General features: G+C 54.8%; 1 protein-coding gene across 1 annotated transcript; it reads left to right on the top strand.

Moving 5' to 3' along the window:
• Positions 1-1,458: 1,458 nt before the first annotated feature.
• On the top strand, positions 1,459-4,050 carry LOC121097496 (G-protein coupled receptor 12-like). Its single transcript, XM_040614547.1, has 2 exons — positions 1,459-1,720; positions 2,793-4,050. The coding sequence occupies exon 2, from the start codon at positions 2,795-2,797 to the stop codon at positions 3,839-3,841; it is 1,047 nt and encodes a 348-aa protein (XP_040470481.1). The 5' UTR covers positions 1,459-1,720; positions 2,793-2,794; the 3' UTR covers positions 3,842-4,050.
• Positions 4,051-10,201: the final 6,151 nt, after the last annotated feature.

The raw sequence follows: 10,201 nt of genomic DNA on the forward strand, positions 1-10,201 counted from the left end.
CCCCTCTGCCAGGCAGAGGATTTGGCAGCATCTGGTGGGGATGGCCCTGCTGCTCAGACCTGCAGCTGCTCGTGGCCCATCAGCCTGGCTGGGCTGAGGCCACCCGCACTTATCTCAGCCTGGGAGCCCTGGGTGGGCTGTGCCCCTGCAGAGCCCCTCGCACGGCCCTCACATCTCCTCTGCTGCGAGAGCTCAATCTGGCCCATCTCTTGCACCCACCTCCTGGCAGAAGCAGCTGCCGATGGGAGTCAATCAAAGCTCCTCGCCCGCCTCCCCTTTCCCAGGCAGTGCGTAATTACTGGGAGCGGGAGCGAATTCATTCAGCTCTTTGCTCAGATTTCCTCCACCCCTTTTCATGCTGCTCATGTCACTCGGCACACAACGGCGCGCAGTCACGCGGCTGGCAGCCCCAGGTAGATGACGATTCCAGTCCCCTGGGACGGGGCTTGGCCTGATTAAGAATCCAGATGCTCCTAACTGGGGCGACTGGGTTCAGCCCAAACCTCTAATATTCACCTAAATATCTTTGCGCATCAGGAGCTGGAAATCCTTCCCAACATTGAGCTCACTGCACTGCATAGCTACAGTCTGGAAGAGAGAGGGGGATGAAAGAGTAAAGCTGGAGTGTTATGAAACCAGTAGGGAAGGGGGGAGAAGATGTAGCTGAGATACTGTGTATCTGGGAGCTGAGCATCCCTGCTTTGAAGATCCTGCTCCTGTGCTGAATCGTGGAGCCATTTGTGGCCAGAAAAATAATCGTGTCTTTGGGATTTGTTCCTTTTCAGGCTGATCCTTTTCCAAACAGTCAGGAAGGAAGCCTTGAGAGGGGGTGGGTGCCGCAGTGCAGGGAGAGGGACAGACCCCCACACCCATGGTCCTTGGGCTGGTCCCCCCGTGCAGGAGGGCAGGTGCCGGACTGGGCAGCCCATGCGATGCTCCCAGGTGTTGATCCTCCTCATCCTGGCTTTTACGGTGGCTGGAGGGAAGCCCATGAGGGGCGAAGGCTCTGGGGTGTGAAATCCCCCCTGTGGGGGGATGCATCTGCCCCAGCCTGGTTGCGCAAGGCCCCCCGAGCACCCTCGGCTGCTGGCTCCTGGGGGTGCAGGGGAAGCAGCGCTGCCATCCCTGGGTGTTGCCCTTGACAAGCAGGGCAGCCATGCCGCGCCATGTCGGATCACCCCTGTTCCCTTCAGCTCCCCGCATCCCTTGGCACAAACGATAAAAATAAACCTCACCCGGCCGCCTTTGCGAGCTGCCGGGGCCTGGCTGGCGCCCAAGCTGCATCCGCAGGACGCAGGTGCAGAGGGCCCCGACCTTGGGGAGGTGCATCGGGGTGGCGGGAGAGCTCATGAATGAACGGCGGGGCGGGTGCAGGCATGGGTGCGTGCGGGTGCGTGCGGGCGCGCGCACCCCCTCGTGCCCGCGGGTGTGGATGTGGATGTGGAGCAGGGAGCCAGCCTTGTTGTTATTCTGATCACAGCGGCTCTGATTCACAGACTTGGATCATGAATATAAGTGAAGACTTTGACGTCAGAGTTGAGATTTATCAGCAGATCCAATGGGGCAGGAATATTAAGTGCAAGTCGATGCCAGCTATCTGCCAACGTTATTAGCAATGCTCGCCGAGGAATGAGGCTTAACACCAAGGACTGGAAGGACTGGGAAGGAAAAAAATAAAAACACGGGGGGAAGCAAGCTGATCCTCGAGCATTAAAGCCAGGTAAAACAACAAGCCCCGGTGGTGGCGGCTGCCCCCCGGGCTGGGCTGCATGCGGGAAGGGGCGATGCTGGCAGCGGGCTGCGGGCAGAGCCCCCCTCCCTTCCTCCGACCTTCACACCTGCCCGGCCCGGGGAGGGGGGGCAGGATTTACCCTGCCAGGGGGACCGCGCCGAGCAGGGCAGCATCTTGCAGCTGTTGGCAGCTGGCTGGGAGCATCTTGCACCAGTCTCCTCCAAAGGAGGGGAAGGGAGGGAGGCAGGAGAAAGTTAACGCAGGCTGTCCCTCGCCGCTGCCCCCCCCCTCGCACCCGCGGCTCCGCATACATGCGGGCTGGCCTATTAATAGTATTTATTTTTACTCACTGCGCGCAAAAAAGAAAGGGCTGCGGGGGGTGCGGGGCGGGGGGTGCGGGGCCTTTGCGCTATAAATAGGCAGCAAAAGGTACCCGCGCCCCGGGGGCGGGAGGGGGACGGGTGCGCCGCCCTGCGGCTCCTGCGCGGGGCAGAGCGCATGGGGGCTGCGGCCGGCGGCGGGGCGCGGAGCCGTGCCCGGCCTCAGCCCGGCGGGAGCGGCGGGAGCCGGCGGCCGGGGCGCCCCCGGCGCGGGGTGCGTGCGGTGGGGGGTGCGGCGGACCCCGGCCCGGGGTGGGGGGGGGCACCTCCCGGGGAAGCTGCAGTGGGGCTGGGGGAGGCGGCCGGGGATGCGGCGGGCGGGGGCGGCCCGGTGCGGGGCTGCTGCGGGGGGTCCCGGGGCTCCGGGCGGGGTGGCTGGCTCCGGAGCGCGGTGCGGGGCTCCGGGGGGCTGCCCGGGCTCGGGGCGGGGGTCGGTGCAGGGATCCCCGGGCTCAGTGCGGGGCTTGGTGCGGGGATCCAGCGGGGCTCCGTGCCGCGCTCCCCGGGCTCGGTGCGGGGGTCGGTGCGGGGGTCCCCGGGGCGGGGGCTCGGGGCGGAGGTCCTGGGGTTCGGTGCGGGGCTCCCCTGCCTCGTTGCGGAGCTCGGCGCCTCTCCCCGCCGCCCGGTGCCCGTGTCCGCCGGCGGCGCCCCTGACCGCGTCCCTCTGCCTCTCTCCCCAGCGATGCTGCACGGCCCCGCCGCCATGGGGGAGCCGTGGCAGCCGCAGCCGCAGCAGCAGCAGCGGCTCCCGGGGCTCGGCAACGGCTCGGAGCCCAGCGCCTGGCCCTCGGCGGCGGGCGGCCCGGGCACGGCGGCGCCGGGCGGCGGCGGCGGGGCCGGGGGGACCGTCAGCCCCTGGGACATCGCGCTGTGCGCCACGGGGACGGCGGTGGCGGGGGAGAACGCGCTGGTGCTGGCCGTGCTGTTCTACACGCCGAGCCTGCGGGCGCCCATGTTCCTGCTGATCGGCAGCCTGGCCCTGGCCGACCTGCTGGCGGGGCTGGGGCTGGTGGCCAACTTCGCCGTGCGGTACCTGCTGCGGCCGCCCAGCGAGGCTGCGGAGCTGGGGGCGGCGGGGCTGCTGCTGGCCGCCTTCTCCGCCTCCGTCTGCAGCCTGCTGGCCATCACCGTGGACCGCTACCTGTCGCTGTACAACGCGCTCACCTACCACAGCGAGCGCACGCTGGGCTTTACCTGCGCCATGGTGCTGCTGATGTGGCTGCTGTGCCTGGGCGTGGGGCTGCTGCCCCTCCTGGGCTGGAACTGCCTGCGGGACCAGAGCGCCTGCAGCATCCTGCGGCCCGTCACCAAGGACAACGCGGCGGTGCTGGCCGTCACCTTCCTGCTCCTCTTCGCCCTCATGATGCAGCTCTACCTGCAGATCTGCAAGATCGCCTTCCGGCACGCCCAGCAGATCGCCGTGCAGCACCAGTTCATCGCCACGGCGCAGGCCACCTCCACCCGCAAAGGGCTCTCCACCCTCTCGCTCATCCTCGGCACCTTCGCCCTGTGCTGGATCCCCTTCGCCATCTACTCGCTGGTGGCCGATTCCAGCTACCCCGTGGTCTACACCTACTCCCTGGCGCTGCCCGCCACCTGCAACTCCCTCATCAACCCCATCATCTACGCCTTCAGAAACCCAGACATCCAGAAGTCGCTCTGGCTGGCCTGCTGCGGGTGCATCCCTTCCACGCTCTCCTCCAGACCAAGGACATCCAGCGACGTGTGAGGACTGAGCACGGAGCGAGAGGCGCTCCCTTGCTCTCCTCCTCCTCCTCCTTTTCCCCTCTGTTATCGTTTCCTACCGGGAGGAACACCCCGGGCCAGCACATCTCGTTCCATGAAAAGATGGCCAAAAAGAGAAAAAAGGAAAAGGGAAAAAGAAGGGGGAAAGAAAGAGAGAGAGTAGAATGATAATGGTTTCCTTTTAGAAATGTTATTTTCTTACACATTTTATTTTTTATTTAAAAACACAAAACACCAAAAAAAAAAAAAAAAAAAGAAAAAAGAAAGGATCCTCGTACGATGGCGTTTGTCTCCTCTCGGGGTAAGGAGCCAGGGGAGCAGAGGGCTTGCCAGCCCTGGCCAGGTGGCTTCCACCCCCCCAGGACATGTCCCATGAGTGGCAGCCACTGGGAGCCACAGGAACCAGGGTGGAAGGGTATCGGTTTTCCCCCTGGCGGGGCTGGTCCCCACACGTGGGGTTGTTGTGCGGGGTGCCCATCCTCCTAAAATCAGGTCTTGCAATGCTATGCAATAATTTGGGATGGGGGGAGGGGGAGGGGGGGCAGAGAGCTTTGGCTCGGCAGGTGGGCAGGGGAGCACAGGGATCCTGGGGGTGGTGGGGTGGAGGGGACCTTGGGACACACACACAATGTCTCTCTGTTTCTATGTCGTCTGTGAAGCACTTTGAGAACTTGTGGGGTGAAAGGCGCGCTTTAGGGGGTGGCCGCTGTTTTGGGCTGTTGCAGGGATGGGGTACCTGGGGAATCCATCCCCCCCCAAAAAAAAACCCCAAACCAACAAACCAAGGTGACTGCGGGCGGGATGAGGGTTCATGGTGTGCAGGGGGTGACAGCAGCCGGGGCGCCTGCACCCCAAGGCTCTGGGGAGCTGAGGAAGGGCTCCCCTGCCTGGTTTGGGGCCCTGGGGTGATGCACTCCCCCAGCTGCGCTCACTTCCACACTGATTGTTTACATGGGGTGGGATTTTCATCCAAAGACGGGTCTGGGCTTGCTGGGGTCCCCAATGGGAAGCCACTGGAATCACACATGTTATTCTGGATGCTGCCAGTTTTACTTGCTTCATTAGAGAAGCTACGGTACCCTCACATTCCTCTACTGTATCATGTGCTTTGTGGTGTTAGTGAGACCATGATGAAGTGTCCTTTATCTTGTGCTTTCTTTTGGCCGAGAAGTGGAATAGTGCATTCACTTAAAAAGCAAGCAAGAAACCAAGCAACCTTCAGAAAGGTGGCAGGGCTTGGGGGTGAAACATCTTGGGTGGCTTTGGGCAGAGGTGGTGGATGCTCTTCTGGGACCCGGCATGGGAACAGCTCAGTGGTTGCACCAGGATCCCCCCTGCCAGCTGAGCCTGGTGTCCCAAACATGCTGCTCTCCTTTAGAAAGATGCTGTGGTCTCCAGCATCCAAAATGCCACTTTTCAAAGCAGGAGCCAGGTTCTGCCGCACCGTGGGCAAAACCGATGAAGGTTCCTGTCACCACAATCCGACGGCACCTCCGCCGCCAGACCACAGCGTGTGTACACCGTAGTTCCGTGGAAAACAGAAATGTTCTTGCTTTGTGAGGCTGTAGTGGTTACAAAGCCACTTTATGGCTGGATACAGACACAAGTGTTTTCTCTCTGGATCCATGCAATGAATTTCTCGCTCCTCAGAGCTAAGTGCACATGAGAAAGCTATGACTGTCCAAAGTGTGCCTGGGGCTTGGATTTAATGTCTACCTTTGAAAGGTGGCCAGTCTCTCTTTTTTTTTTTTAAAAAAATCCTTTCTCTTTTGGATACCTTGGGCAATGGGCAGTAGGCACAATGTCAAATCAGCATCATTGTCTAATTGATTGTCAAATCAAATATTTAAACGTAAATATATAAGAGAGAGAGTAATATATATAAAAAAATTTTCTCTGCTCATTTTATTACTTCTGGCTTCTGTAAGCACAGCCAGGTCCCTGCAGTTCCTTATTGTGAAAACTCCAGACAGGTTTAGTTCAAACCATTTTTGAAACATTGTGAACATTGTGAAATGTTTTTATACAACCGTGTCAAGAAGACAGTATTTGTTTCTCTGGGCAGCTCATTTTGTATCTTTAAATGAAATGTAGTATTAAATTACCAGCTCTAGAGAAACCTTGACAGAAAAAAAGTTGCATTTTCTTGGCTTTCCAGTCAATTCCCTATTGCTGAAGATTTTGATTTTAGCAATGTTCTTTTTGGAGTTTAATTGTATCCTTGAAATTTGTCTCAATTGGAGGGACCCATTGATGAGCTTTGACAAAGGCATACAAGAGCCAGTGGAAAATTATTTTCCCCTGGCCCTCCACAGTAGTAGGAGAAAGATTTGGGATGTGAGGAGCTAAAGCGGAGGATACAGTCCTTGCTGGACAGCTGGGCTGGAGAGGAGGTGGAGATGTCCTCGCTGAAATGCCTGGGGCTCACCCAAGCACATTTACAGCAACTGTGGAAGGAGAACTGCTGCCTGAATTCTGCTCCTTGCACCAAGGAGACTTTTATTCTGCTGCACTAATCCAACTCGCAGTCAGTACCAAGATGTGGCACAAGTATATTGCGTCCTTAGATTTAGTAAATAAATTAAATGCATTTTCTAGGTGTTTTTTCCTTTGCTGTTTTTCCTCTCCTTTTTTATCAGTGGAAAGAGGGGAAACCAAGGAGAAGTGAGGAAGGAGATAAACAGGTATAAGTTCACCTGCCAGGCATTGTGTTGTGGAAATCTCTGACCATTTAACCTCACCTTTGCTTTGGTTTTGGTTTTTAGTTTGTTTTTTTCATCAAGAAAATCTTTTACTGGAAAAAGTCTTGAGTGACAATGTTGGACATCAGTGAAGATGTAGGATGTTGGATGTTGGAGCCTCCTGATGCTGGACATCAGGTGGGCTAACTTAAAACCTTAAAATACTTACCAAGTCGGTAATGCTGTGTGCGGGGTGGGAATGCCCTGGGGTTTGGTGTCCTTCAGAGCTGGCTTTGGGATGTGTCTAGTACGGAATACGGGGCCTGGCTTTGGATGAGGTTGTGTTGCCATAAACAAGGAGCAGCTCCCGTGAACGTAATGGTATCACATGTGGATGGGGCACCAATGACAAGAGGAGCACTGGAAAACAGAAAGGGTTTTCCCAGCACAGTGAATCCTCTGTGGATTCACTGTGGATCCCAAACAGCTGCAAACATGGTGGAAAGAGCCAAGCAGCCCTCGTCTAGCTCCTGGGCATCACGAAAAAGACAAAGAGCAACCAGAGTACAACCCATTGCTCTCCATTTTCTGGCGTTGAATGTATTCATAAGCCTCCACCGGCTGGGGTTCTGAAGTCACAAGTCATTAGAAAAGTAGAGGTCTACAAAAGCCATTGCTTTAATTATTGTGCTTTTCAGATGGGCTACAAGGGGACAGTGGTAGTTCTGCGAAGCACAAGGTCTTTAGCTGGTGGAAATTTACAGGTGTCCTTTGATTTCCACCAAGCCTCTGTGGCCATGCCAGGTGGGAACTGGACCTGCTTGGAGAGGGCTGGTTAGCTTTTAGTTGGGAAGACCTCTGTGTCCTCACCCTGGTGAACAGCCCGGATCTTGCCATTGTTCCTTCAAAGACTGAGCTTTGAAAATAGCTTTTGATAAAAGGTGAAAGGCCAGAGCCTGGTCCTGCTTACGCTTGTGTCACTACTGGAACCTACAGGAGCTGGTCTAGGTCTACAACAGCAGAAACAGGCAGAAAATTGGTGCTGAGCAATTGTATGAGGTATCTAACCAGCCCCAAGCCTACGGCAGAGACCAGCATAGCCAGAGAAATGAATCTGCTGCTTTTTTGGTTGATTTACTTACAGGTTTCTGCTTGCCTTTGGCTTTTCTACCATGAGTTGGTGGCGAGCAGAATATAGATATGAAATATTTTCTGTGTCGGTGGCTGGCTGTTTTAGTCAAGGTGATGAGGGAAGGGCAAAGATGAGGAAGAAAGAGAAAACATTCCTCAAATATGCTGTGCGAAGGCCAGGGATGCTGTTGGACGGGACATAACCACAGCTGCACGGACGCCCTGAGTTTTGTGGAGATGTGCTGGGGTGGGTGCAAGCTTGTGCATTTACAACAAGCCCTTGTCCCTGTCTCAGCATGGTTCAACTGAGAAATTTTAAAAAAAGGCTAATAAAATGTATAGACCCAGCAACAAAGTTGCTTTTTTTTTTTTCTTTTTTCTTTCTTTTCATTTTGTCCTATTTGGGACTTTGAGCTGTGAAAATGTCTCTTTTCAGCCAACTTAATTTCAGTAACCAGCAGTAAATATCTCAAGGATCAAAGTCCTGATGTGGCAGCCACAATTTGCTCATCTCAAACAAAGAATTGGAATTGATCTTTGAATAAAAACCCAAGAAACCATTACTGTTCTCAGTAGGTGATGAAGTACCTCTTTCTTGTAGAAGCATCAAATTTGGGGTGGGGAGGCCTTAAAAAGCCATTGATTTTGGTAATCGCTTGTATTGATGTGTACTGACCAGCATCGACAACTCACGTAATTGTTTGCAATTAATTAACAGTTCACTTTAATTGTCAGGAACAATTGTTCGATGCACATTGTAATCCTTGTAACCCCTTTCATTCACACACAACTTTTTCTCCTGGTGAGGCAGTCACGCTGCTGTACAGCTGACAGCTTCACTTGGGCCATTTGTACCTTTTCTGTTAACGATGTCATTGCCTGCTGCAAAATCCCCTGAAAGCCACCCTTCCCGCTGTCCCTGCAACCCTGGGAATGCAGCTTTCCCATTCCCATTGGAAAACTCTGCAACACAGAGCATTACAGAAATAAAACGGATTTTTGGTAGGGAAGACCCAAATCAGAATGGGTGGTCCAAAACTCTTTTGTCCCTCGCTTTGAGGGATGTGAATAAATTGTCTCCAAATCCAAGGGGAAGAGTTGCCTTCACAAACTCTGCTTGGTGTCAAGTGGAACTGTGTCTAAACCAAGGTTATTCCTTCACAATTTGAGCACGCTGCAGCGGGCAGGGTGCTGGATGTCCGACAGCGCATCCATCAATGGATGCTGAAATCACAAGCACAGGTTATGACCTTATTGCAGGATCTGAGAGTTGGAAAACACCTGGCTTGTCCCTGGAAAAGCTCTTTTCCAGCTGGGCGGTATCTGGCTGAGGATGAGAGGCAGTGATGGTCGCTGCTGGCAAAGCCAGCGTCCTTTCGAGGCTGCCGCAGCCTGGCCTCTTGGCTCTGCCTCACCTCTCCTCTGCACCGCGCAGTGACAAGGACTGGGCTCCTTCCTGATGTCCCTCATGTGTAGGTCAGAATCAGGCCCCAGGCAGGATAAACAGCATCTTTGCTAGAGAGCGGATCCTCTAGCTTGGAGGGAAGGATGAGTTTCTGGTGGCAAAGCTCAGTGCGAGACAGCCAGGCTGGGTGGCCCGGGGCCAGATCCTGCCCTGTGGTGACCAGTGCAGCACTGAGCCGCCCTCCCGAGCTCTGAGGGGCAGGTCAGCCCGGCCAGGCGTCGGGCAGTGTCTGGCAGAGTCGCCTTCAGCAGCGCAGACGGACAGAGTGGGCAGATCACTGCCCTTCCCCACCCTGCCTCCCACCCTCTCCGCTTCCCCAGGAGCAAGGCCATTTCCACAGCCATCAGGACAGCAGCTTATTTTGATGTAAGTGTTTTCATTAGCTTTTTAACTTGACTGGGAAAGTTGATCTCAAAGAAAAATGTACAATTATCATTCAATTATGGTTAAATCAAGTCCCTTCAATGCACTTTAAGAACGAGTGAAAACAAATCAATGCTGTTATTGCACTGTATCTCTATTGTGTATAATATTATACATTCATCTGTAAGAGTAATTTATTTTTATTACTGTAAATAAAACTGTTAAAGTGATTTGTCAAAAGGATATCCAAAAATGGGGGGGAGGGGGTGTGAAATTAAAACATTTTAAGATCTGGGCTCCTGCCCCAGGTATGTGCCATACTGTGCGTGTCTGTGTTTTTATTTCAGCTGAAGCAACTCTAGCACAGGTTTCTACTTCCCCTCACCCAGGGTCTGTGTTTCCACCTGGATTGCGATGAGCTGGTCGAGGATAAGAACTACTTGAAACATTGGTGGTAGGTTGGGAAGGAACGGCTCCCGCTGCTTGGAGCCTCCGAGCACAACGATGGAGCCTTCTCCCTCAGCAAGCCATCCTCTGCCCTCTGATTACTCAAGCGGTCAGGGATTAAATACCCGTGGGAGTGAATTGATCTTTGAAAGCTGGTTTCTCCAAATGAAGTGTTACAGAGATATCACAGCTTTCTGCCGCTTCTTCTGTGCCCTGGCCTCTAATAGAGAAGGGAGCATCACAGGGCTGATAACGC

Source organism: Falco naumanni, chromosome 14 (genome assembly GCF_017639655.2).
Source record: "Falco naumanni isolate bFalNau1 chromosome 14, bFalNau1.pat, whole genome shotgun sequence".
In the NCBI taxonomy this organism is placed as follows: Eukaryota; Metazoa; Chordata; class Aves; order Falconiformes; family Falconidae; genus Falco; species Falco naumanni.

Excerpts from the sequence above, each read along its gene's own strand:
- LOC121097496 (XM_040614547.1), top strand. The coding sequence starts at position 2,795 with ATGCTGCACGGCCCCGCCGCCATGGGGGAGCCGTGGCAGCCGCAGCCG.